Below are 12,148 nucleotides of genomic sequence, written 5' to 3'. Positions count from 1 at the left end.
ACAACCTACAGCGCCAGAGGGAGCCCAGCAGGGCCATGGGGCGCGGCAGAGGCGCCGTGGGTCGTAGAGGGGGACCGAGCTGGGCCGCGCCCTGACGATACCACATCTCCGGCGTTCCCAGGGAGCAAAGGCTCGGTAGGCGCCGGGGGCGAACACACCGGCGAGTCCGTCGGGGACCCCACAAGAAACAGAGTCCTTGAGAACGGAACGGGAGAGGACCCCAAGCAGGCCTGTAAAGCCGTAGCATATGCCTCCATCTGGGCGTGCGTCGCCCCTGCACCCTGAAAGGGCGGATAAGGGGAGGCCGACTGTCAGGAGCGCTCGTCTGGAACATTCCGGGAGCCAGCGCCCATGACAACAGAAGAAGGGGAGGTCGAAGACTTCAGCGACAAGCACCTCAACTTACCAAGAGGTGAACAAAGGCCCCGGACCCAGATGGTGATCTATAGTGGAACTGGACAGTAGAGGGACCTTCCGTGGATGACGAGGCCATGGGGCGAGATGACTCCGACCGGGAGAGCGATATAAGCTTCCCACAGCGCTACCGCAAAGTTTTCGGTTTCAGACGTTGGCAGGCGTCGCAGTCCGTGGAGTCATGGTGCTCGCCCAGACACCACATACAAATAAGATGCGGGTCCGTCGCGAACAGGAATTGCAAGTTTTAAAGCCCGAAGGCATTGCACACTGTTCTCGAAGCGAAGCGTCGAAAAGGAGATCTGAAAACAGGCCAGAGGAACCGCTCACTACGGATCTGCATTGCACGCGGAAAAGAAGGAAACAGACTTATATGACCTTGCTGACATCACGTACGTGGACGACGTCAGGGCTGGGTCGTGAGGCGCCGTCCCCTGGCGCGCAGAGGTGCTGCTGCTACGGATTCAGTTTGTCGCCTGGGGAGATTCTAAGATAAGGAATATGTGGCTAGATGTCTCTATCAGATTCCTGCTATTCCCTAAATCAAGTGCTGGGCTCACCTAATCTCAACCAACTTTCTATTCCAAAGCCACCCTCATGGATATGCCTCCCCGGCAGACACTGACCCAAACCCATATGAAAGCATTACAATCTGCCCACATTTTCATTCTTGGGGAACAGCATGCAAAACAACCTAGGTGACACACCAGTTCTCCCTGTTTGATGATCACGAAATTATATACGTATTAGCCAACAGCATGAAGTGAGAAATGCCTATTTTTCTGAGAAATGCCAAATGGCACTCTGTGTACTTTAAAGAACTGGTAACAAAAGGCTCCTACGTTGTAAAACCAGACCTAAAAAACGTCAATGAGCGTGAAGTACTCAGAAAACAGCCAGAGCACGGTGCACGTAAAATTAAGGTAGTAACAATGTTGCGGGGTAGAAATTATGCAAATTAATACGTTTGTGCAAGAGTTTTCGCCGGAATTAATCAATACATAAAACCAAATTCAATGAAAAATATTTACATTTTATTTAAAGAACTTAACATTTATTTAGAATATTTTGTCATAATGTTTAATTACAATAATAAACAAGTATAAAGTTCTCCAGTCTTAGACAACCAAGTCAAAGAACACTTCTCTCGGGAAGTACCTACCCATTACATGCAAGTGGCTGAGATAGAGTACTTTCTTTGACATCAGCGTGAAAAACATAAGCCTGATGATACATAATACACATATCAGTGAAATACTGGGAGATGATTTATGAACTGGATTCTATATTGATTGTTGTTTTTTATCCAGCCATTTTTCAATATCGTCGATTACTTGGACAGCAGCTTTTGGAATGCGTGTTCCTGGGCCAAATATGCTTGAGACACCAGAGGCAAAAAGAAAATCATAGTCCTGTTAAAAAAAAAAAAAATCATTGTTATTTCAAAGCATAATAATCGTTAGGAGGCCTGCAAATAAGCAGCATACTGATTCAATGGGAGATTGCACATGGTTCTTAAAGCACACATCGACCAAAAACAATAGTTCTGGCTATTTTTTACGTTAAAATATTTCTTGGTCGTCAAGACTGTAGTTGTTTGGCAGGGTGAATAAAACGATGAGTCAATGGTTGGATTTATGAGTGAGTGCATGGATGTATATGTGAGTTACTTTATGCATAGATAATTAATGAGAAAATGCCTTTGGGCCCGATTACGAGTTGGCGGTGTGGAAGCGGGGCCAAAGGCATGGACTGTCAAGTCCATGCCGTGCAAGAACTGGGCAGGCATGCAGACAGGGGGCCACACTATGTGCCCCCTGCATGCATCTACATGGCCTGAGACACCAGGGGGCCCTGTAGGATCCCCTTAGTTTACTCACCGTCAGAGGTCTCATTATGTGAACACCGCCATGAGAAACTCGTAATATGCAGCAGCCCCGCCAAGCTTACTGCGGCTTCACATTTCTGCGTCACCGCCAGGGATTGCGGGACCCTTGGCGGATGCCGCCTTTCCATTGCGGTCGAACCGCAGAAGTAGTAATTCGGCTGTCAGACCTCCGGTGCGGCAGTAACCGCCGCACCACAGTTTGGTGGTCCTATGGACTTTAAGCCAGTAATAAAGCTGGTCAACAGAAGCACTTTACAGGAATAAATAACTAAACACTAAAAATAGACTAATAATCATCCAATATACAGTAGGGGAGCACTGGCTGTAAAGACTTGTAAACCTGGGAAAGACAGATGTGTTAACAATTCAATAATATCCTTGTAGAAGATGAAACTTACTTACATATTGTATCAAACATTAGGCAAGAAGCAGATTGTAGACTATATATATAGATATATATATATATCTCTTATAAGTAAGCAAAGTACAAAAATAGCCAATCTTGCTAGCTGAAAATACAAGATGACAGAAAAGGTTGCCGAATACCCAGTGTAGGAAAGTTGATTGTTCGAGGTGGACAAGTGCCCATCTCAAAGGATGAGGCCACCACCTGATAAATGTCATACAAATAAAATGAAATAAACATGTGTTCAATTCCTGGGTAAAGTGACACAAATCAGTAAGGCTTAAACCAAAGGCAATGTGTAAGTATTTAAGCAGTGCATACACAGTAGGAAAAAAAGTCACAAAAAACAAAATTCAAAAAGCAATTTTAACATAAAGAGGAACATGTTATGAGTAAAATAAGACCACAATGACAAAACTGTAATAAGAGAAACCGAAGATATGATTTTTCAAGATTCAAGTGAAAACAGCACCAAAAAGCACAAAGTCCGAATTATAGTCTATGGAAGTGGTAGACGTGAGCTTAGGCTGACTGCGAGGGAGCCCTGCTCACATACACCAAGTGGACTAGTCCCAGTGAAAGTCTGGGAGTCACAAGTTTGAGCTTCAAAAAATTAAATCCAAAAATGGACTTTGTCATTTTTTTAAAGAAAATGTTTCCTCCCTGCGAGAAAAATCAGAAATTGAAGTGGCGTGGACAGTCAGGTGCCTGCCATAGGATGAACCAGCTAAGGCTTTGGAGCTTCTAAGGTTTTTATTTGAAAACGATTTTTAGTCCTAAATCAGAAAGGGGCTTTGTCGTTTTTATCAGAGTTGTTGAAACCTTTCAAGGAAATGAATCTGAAATTCAATCTGATGTTGTGGAACTGCCCATCGGGTACTTTTGAAGTACTCTGGAAACTTTTCAAAACTCGATACAGAACCCCAAACGTTTTCCTAGTACCCAAGCATCCAGAGGAGAACACTTCAAAGCCCCTAGGGCCGAAGGGGGCCCTTAGAGACCTCAGGCACCAGGAAGAGACCACCAGCAGAAGCAAGTCTATGTCCCAGTTGCCACAGGTCAGCTGGAAAGTCTAAGGAACAGACCTCTTTCAGCTTTTTATGTTCTCTGTAGCCCCACACGAGGTCAGGTAACTGACCCTTGGAGTCCACTTCTTTGCCCTGGGTACAAAATGGAGCATCTCCAGTCCTTCAGAGCTCCTCAAAAACAACAGAGAGAAGGTCTAGTCCTCCTCTGTTCTTCTGAAGGTCCAATAAGTGTTCTGAGCATTGTAGGGTTCACCAGCCAGTGGGTGGAGAGACTCCTAATCACTCCCTAACCAATGGGGTATAACCTCCCAGGGGCATCGCTATCCACTTTTTCAGTAATTCAGGTTGGCTTTACTGCAAACAATCTCATGGTGCCTCTCACTCTCAAAATCCAAAATGGGGAAACCATTCTCCACTTGTGCAGAGTCTGTGTTCCACCCAGAGGTGTGGCCAGGGTAATGAGCCTCCTCTGTGGTTACCCAAAATCTGTTCTTAAGTTAGCTTTCCTTCTCTGGGTTTGGTGACAGCTTGACTAGGGGTTCGTTCAGTCAAACAAACGAATCTCAGTCTCTGTTCCCTTCAAACAAAGGATATATTCTTATATCCAGTGGCAATTGTGATTAAGGCAGTTATTTTATCCCTACCCTGTTGGACCTCATTGAGCAGAAAATGCATATGGATGTCTTCAGGAACAGATTTGAAAGTTTATTCCGCAATGTCTCAAGACCTGGGCCAACAGTCAGAATTAAGTTGAGAAGAATAGTGAGTGTGTGAAGCCTTGCAGCACTCAATAGAAGACTCTCCAAGCAGAGCTACATGACTTTTACCCTCGCTAAATAGGAGTCTAGAGTCTGTGCTCCATTTCAGACATTGTTAAATGGGTTTATCACTGATTGGCATATTTAACTTGTCTACAAGTTCCTCAAATGTGGTGAAACAAAGCACCCAGGACCTAGACATTAAGTGTAACCTGTGGACTGCAGTACCTATTGAGCCATCCACTGAGCGGGCCTGCAAAACCTGCCTTTTGGTCTACCATGTGAAGCCTGACTGCAGCATCCCAAAAACAATCCTGTCTAACCTGTACTTGTTAAAATAACCCATTCTGACAGGTACAAACCCCTGCTTTTAACTAATAAGTCACTCCCTATCACAACTTATTGCCCATAAGGTAGTATGCATAATATTTAAAAATGAGACCTCTATGAAATTAAGTTGGTATGCTCCTTCAGTGACTAGCCGTAAAAGTCATTTTCACTGGCAGGGCTGTGTTTGGATCCTAAAAAACATCAAAGTGAAGACTTTAAAATGTAATCTGTAACTTTTGACGGGAACTTACTAGAATGGTCATTCACAGTATATTTTTCATACTTATTAAAAATCCAATCTGTTGGTGATGATAGATTCATGATAAATATTTAAGAAAACTAATTACTAGAAAGAAATGTTTCCAGATGGAAGCTCCTAATTTGCATTAGCATGGCTACAGCTGCCTAGCTAGTGCTTGATCTTAACAAGCTGTGAAAACTGCTCCCAGAATAAGACAATGGCTTAACCCTGGTGACTGGACTGGTTGGTGGCCACCTACCAGATATTAGGCTTTTTAGCTCTCCTACGTTTTTGATAGTCAGAAATACTCCCACCAGAAAATAATAGGTACTAACATATACTCAGGAGTATGCAAAGTCCAATCAGTGAGAACATGAGTAAAGTGTCTTAAGGAGACAAAACATTGCTGAGCTCAGCCTCATCTGAAGAAAGGCTCCATAGTGCAAACTACTTATTTGTCTTTAGATGACCTTCGAGTTATAATGAAGGTACAGTCTACAGCAAAAAGTATATCCTAGGCTAAAAACTGCATTGATGCCTGCCTATAAAATCCTCCCATGGTGAAGGAGAATCAATTTATTTTTTCCTAAGTCCTAAAAGCTGTGTTTTCTGTAGCCTAGAATTTTCCCAGGAACCGACCAATAACTACTGCCCCATGCCACTTCCAGGAACATTTAAAACATTTAAAACATCTTCACCATGTGAATCTGAAGCACCTTTACTGCCTTCTCACAGCTTAATCCACAGCAGCACTAGGTGTAAAACTATGTTTTTACAACTCAATTCCCATCAGAACAAACTACAATTCAATAACATAGAAACCTACAACCCCTTAAAAATGAAAATTTTAGAAATGAAAAAGGTATCCGTATTAATCAATCACTAACACTGTAGTTCTGTATGAACAGTTGAACAGCTAACTTTTTAGGAACATGCCAAAAGTGACTAAAAGACAAAAATGTGTCTCTGAACTAATGAATTTGATATTCTGTGCTAAGTGTCATTTGTTGTAGACTCGATCTTTTAAAGTGCTGATGGCAGAAAGTCACAGGTATGTTGAAGTCCAACTTCATAACAGAAATAGCCTGAACTTATAACTAATGTATAACATATAGAAGTTAATTACTTAGTGAACGGACAGATCTACTTTGTCGTCCATTGATCTGAGATACAAGAGAATGTTGTTCCCAAGTACAAGAGAATGTTGTTCCCAAGTTTAGTTGCAGCTACAGAAAAAATGGCCTCCTGTGAAGCGCCTTCTGAATCAAGGAATCAACCAAGTAGATGAAAGGCTCAGTGAACAGTTCGCGGAAGTACAGTGATTAAACTGATTTGAATTAACCTTTTTAATTGTCTGATTAATACAATGTGCAAACAAACAGTAGGGGTAGCACATAGGTAGCCAATGTACTAGCTGAAGGGCCAGGGTCTTCTAATCAGGTCACCTTTATCCACAAAGCAGCAGTGTTTTGGGAGCATGGTCAATTATGTAAATAAGTCTGGGTTACAACAAGAATGATACAAGCACGTTCTGTTCTAGAGAACACCAGTACCATCATTGTTTCTTTGAATCAGAAACTCGTTTTTTCCTGATGGTAGGCAGGTGATGTGCAGCTGGTCAAAACCAACTTTGATGAAACAACAGATGGGCTCTTGACAATGACCGTACCTATTATTTCGAGATCTGGAGGGTTGGCGACTAAATTACACAATATTGGTAAATGGTACACCATTGATGAAAGAGCTCAATATTGCTCTTTCACCAAACAAAAAAATATTCTACTAGTACAGAAACTGCAATGCTGAAGTGAGATTTGAGATGATACAATAACTGTTGATTCTCTTCGCACAACTGAAAACTATGTTGTGTAACTGCATTAAAGGTACATGGTATACTGATGAACTAACTCCAATAAAAGGGATGTAACTGGATTACAGAAACCGGGATGTCATGTGGAAGAGGTCAGACAGCAGAACTATTTGGTTGGGACAGAATGATCCCAGTTGAGGTTTTAAATTATACATTATTACAATTCTTAAACATGTCAACATTTTCAGTGACAGGGATATGAAGTGATATTTTCAGACTCTCACAATTATTTAGGGTGTACAGAGGGTTACTGCAAAGGTCCCTGAATTCCAAGATCAGGAATTTACTAAGTCATTCACATCTGTTCCCATTCTTGACGTTGGTATTTTTAACTTGTTTGTTTTAGCAAATTCTGCAAAAGAACTAAGTACATTTTCCTGGATAGGAACACACATTGCACTTCGACAAAAAGGGTTTATCAATTTAAAGAAAAGCTTTTGTCTCAATTACCTGGGGTGGTATAACACCTCCACAAATTACAAGTATATCAGGACGTCCGAGGCCACTCAGCTCTTGAACAAGCTCGGGAACCAGTGTTTTATGACCTGCAGCCAGTGTACTCACACCTACACAATGCACATCAGCATCCACGGCTTGCTGAGCAACTTCCAATGGTGTCTGCACAACGAAAAAAGGAAATGTCAGGCAACATCAGAGCTAGGGAGAATACAAAACAGTTTTAGATGAGAAGCAGGTAAAATAATATCGCTATATATAACTTTGTTTTCACAAGATGGATCTCTTTTTTGTATGGCTGTGGATGCAAATACTAAAGGTCGCCAAATCATCTTCGGCCTGGTGCGGTGGTGCGCCCAGAGCAAAATACTGCCAATTTTCAAGAACTAATCAATGGAAATTTATACAAGAAATTCCAGTTTGACAGACCTTCTTAGGCATTAAACTGACGAGGGAAAACAGGCAAAATAAGCAGTGTTGAAAATGTTACCTCCAGTAAGAACATAACAAAGGAAGCATGTGAGTCATTAGCTGTAGCTCTCTATTCACCAAACAAATTAGCTCCTGAGGACCATACTCAAAGATTTTAAGAGATTAGTAACTTTTTAAAGAAATTAACAAGTTCTTTACTTTCAAAATGTTGATCTTAACTCTTATTCTTCCAGGGAGCTGGCAAATGTATGAATTATTATATAGTTCTATAACTTAGTAAGATAACTAACACGAGGGATGGTGAGTCACCCAGTGAAAAGTAAGAATCAACATAATATACAGTATATTATAAAAAATCCATATCAATGCTCGAATACCAATGACGGAAAAAAATAAAGAAACCATCCAGGGAATAGAAGCAGACAACATTGTTTGCACAATATCCTTTAAGAAAATGTTGCAATACTGGTAATACTGACATCTTCTTGCTAAAGGGTTACCTGTATTTTTAAAATCAGTAGACTATCCTATCAGAATCCTACAAATGTTGCACAATCCACCACATTTTCTGAAGATTGTCTAGACATACTGGTAAATATATTAAAACAATACCCTTTCAGGCAAAGACTACCACAACAATTATGCATAAAAGAAGCAAAGAACTCTGGGTAGTTCCCAAATTTTGGTGTAGTGCAGCTCCTGTATAGAGCACCTTACAGCACCAGCGACACTTCAAATGTCTGCTTTTAAATGAAAGTTTTTAAGCATAGGATTAGCACAGTGCCATCCGCGTGTGATAGAAAGGGGCAAAGTATTTTGCCATTTCTACACCGAAGACTTTCAGCACAGGATTAGCAGTGCCATCCACGCTGTAAAATGTCAAAAGCCTTTTACCACTTCAGGCACAGTATTACAGCTCTAGATTGGTAAAATATCATCCAAGCCAACCTGGAATGAATAAAAGCAACCTCTGACACGTGTTTCGCTATCATTATATCTCATCAGAGATATTATTCTATATCTCATCGCTTTGTCCAGACACAAGGGAGAACTCAGTATAAGTCAAAACAGTACCCTTTCAGTCATAAAAAGCTGCATAAATTATGTAAAAAAGAAGCAAAGAACTCTGGTTTGTTCCCAAGTTTAGGTGAAGAGCAGCTTCTGTATAGAGCACCCTACAAGACAGGGACACTCTGAATTTGATCACCTCAAATGTCTGCTTTTCTAGCAAAGTTTTGAAGCATAATTTTAGCACAGTGCCAACTACGCCGAGATAGAAAGGGCCAAAGTCTTTTCCCTGATTTTAACTAAAAGTTATTATTTAATTAAATGTAATTGTATAAAATACCCATTTGAGCCCTTAAAATACGCATTGTTATGCAATGCAGTACTCATCCTGAGTCCTAATATTCATTACTCCCCCACAAACTAGCAATGCCTGAGCACTAAAAATACTTTAATGCCCCTATAGACTACCTATCCCTGTACCCTAAAACTCTGTACTAACAAAAATACTAACCATTCCTAACCCCTAAAAACACCACACTATCTATATTCACTACAAATCTTTGAACCCTAAAAGACATTACTACTTAATTTTATGACTAATACAATTTAAATTGTTAACCTGTATTTTCTTCCAAACTTTACAAAAAAATACTATTTAAAAACTATTACAATCGATATCCTAAAATTAAATCAACTTTGCTTGCTATGAGAGCAAATGATTTTAAACATTAAATTACTTAACACACTTATTTTTAACAATTAATTCAATGTAGTTTATGTTAGATTTAAATTACTATTCGTTTTAGTGTCATATATAGTGTCATATGGAATATGCTACTTACCAGTATGCATCTGTTCTTGGCATGTAGGGCTGCTGACATTCATATCTGTGCATAGATCGCCGCCTAGTGTTGGGTCCGGATGGTTGCACTTTGTTGTCTTGTAAGAGTCTTCGAAGTATCACGAGATAGGTGACTCCTCCCCTGGACTACAGAGCGCATGGGCATCTTCTCCAACCTCAGATCCCCCACCCATTACTCCTTCTGCGCGTTACATCAACTACGAGACTACACCAATGATCTTTGCCTTGCATCATGGGATCCTACCACAAAACTCTTCTACTGCCCACACTAAGTATCAGAGCCACCCAACCACACCCCCTCCCTCGTACCGCATGCTTCTGCTCAACTGTAGATCCCTTCCTAAACATGCCATAGAAATATCCCTGTTGATCTCGGACAAAGATCCCGACGCCATTTTCCTCACGGAGACATGGCTCCAAACTGACTCCGACCCCGATGTCATTGATGCACTCCCTGCAGAATACCAAATACTTCGAGTTGATCGCTCTTCTGGAAAAGGCGGCATAGCCATCATTTATAAAAACTGCTACACCTGCCGCTCCTCTCCAACTAACCTATCCAGCTGCGAACACCTACTTTCTCGCTGGACTTCTCCCCCACCTGCACATTCTCAGGGACTCTTATTTACCGACCACCCGGCACCCCGACCAACTTCATAAACCAACTCGCACCAGAGGTAGCCAGTGGTATCTGTTCCTCACCTAATTACACCTTATTAGGTGACCTAAATGTGCACTTGGACGGCCCCCTGGACTCGGCAGCCGCCGAATTACGCAATAATCTACTGCCATTCGATCTCTCCCAGCTAGTACTGCAACCCACCCACGAAAAATGTCATTTATTGGACCCAATCTTTAGTAACTGTACCCATCTCACAGTTAGTCCACCCATCCCCCTCCCATAGACGGACCACTTTTTGATCTCATTTTGTTGGGCGCCGTCAGGATCTCGCCCCACACCACCCCCCGCCCCAAGCAGAGACCGCAAATGGTCACAACTCAATACCAACTCATGGACATCCACACTGGAAGCCTCTGTTCCAGAAAACAACCCCGATCCGATTGTCAGCAACGACAACTTTAATAACTGGATCACCACCTCTTTAGACCTTACTATCCCACTCAAGGACATCAAACCCAAAAAGAAACCAAAAAATGCACCTTGGTACTCACAAGACCTGCGCACTCTTAAGAAAGAATGCAAAAGACTGGAACGGAAGTGGCGCCTTGATTATTCACACACTAGCAAAATTGAATATCGGGCTTCCATAAAAATCTACAAAATCAACATAAAAAAAGCTCAAGCAAATTTCTTCGAAATTAAGATTAATGAAGCAGCATCCAAACCCAAGGAAATATATCAGATCGCAAAAAGCTTGCTCAAACTCCCCGACAAGCTACCAGATCCTCTGACCGCACAAACTCGATGCAATGAACAGGCCGATTACTTTTACAACAAAATAGCCACAATCTACTCCTCCTTCCCCCTATCCCCTCACCCCTTATCAGAACAGCAGTACACCATACCAAACCTACCTACCACCCTAGAAACCTTTCCACCTCTGGAGCCCACCAGCCTAGAAACCATAATACTACAGGTAAAGTCTGGATCCCCCAGTGACCCAGCCCCAGCTCGTTTCCTCAGAACAATTACCCCCACCATCCTCCCCATCATCCGGAACCTAATCAACAACTCCCTCTCAGCAGGGCTGGTCCCCCCGAAGTGGAAACAAGCTACAGTTAAAGCCCTCCTGAAAAAACCCAATCTAGACCAGATGAACCCGGGGAACTACCGCCCGATTTCCCTGTTACCGTGGATATCTAAAATCGTGGGAAAACACGTAAATCAATCCCTCACAGAATTCCTGGAAGCGAACAACTCACTGGACACCTCACAGACTGGGTTCCACCCCATGCACGGAACTGAAACTGCTCTATTAGCAGTAACAGAAGGAGCTAGAAAGATTGTGGATCAGGGCGGCACTGCGGCCATTATCTTATTGGACCTCAGTGCCGCCTTCGACACTGTGAATCATGACATCTTACGCCACAGATTGTCAGAACTAGGGATAACCTCCACAGCTGCGACCTGGCTACAATCTTTTCTATCAGAGCGCTCTTTCCGAGTCTGTGAGGGCAATACCACCTCGCCCAGCAAACCACTCAGTTGTGGGGTCCCCCAGGGTTCGTCCTTGAGCCCCACACTGTTTAACATTTATATGCTCCCCCTCGCAGAAATAATACGCCCTTTCGGCGTTCAAGTCGTGTCCTACGCAGATGACACGCAATTGGTGGTCACCCTTACTCACCCCTCCTCCTACTCCAGTGATCTTAGAGATGCATGGAAGCAGTATGTACCTGGATGAGCCAGTCCTACCTGAAGCTGAACGGCGCGAAAACAGAGCTAATGGTGCTGGGTAATTCCCCTCAAAAATCCATTGACTCTTTGTGGCCG

The 12,148-nt window shown here is 42.5% G+C and overlaps 1 protein-coding gene across 1 annotated transcript in view; it reads right to left on the bottom strand.

Annotated features, from left to right (window-relative positions):
- Positions 1-1,426: 1,426 nt before the first annotated feature.
- Positions 1,427-12,148, bottom strand: part of LOC144762430 (methylmalonyl-CoA mutase, mitochondrial-like) — a 310,401-nt gene continuing 299,679 nt past the window's right edge. The window contains 2 exon segments of the mRNA XM_078647612.1: positions 1,427-1,826; positions 7,386-7,553. Of these exon segments, the coding sequence (XP_078503738.1) occupies positions 1,698-1,826; positions 7,386-7,553 (297 nt within the window). The 3' untranslated portion in view covers positions 1,427-1,697.

The sequence above is a fragment of the Lissotriton helveticus genome, chromosome 6 (genome assembly GCF_964261635.1).
Source record: "Lissotriton helveticus chromosome 6, aLisHel1.1, whole genome shotgun sequence".
NCBI classification, from domain to species: domain Eukaryota; kingdom Metazoa; phylum Chordata; class Amphibia; order Caudata; family Salamandridae; genus Lissotriton; species Lissotriton helveticus.
This window is presented reverse-complemented; position numbering and strand designations above follow the sequence as displayed.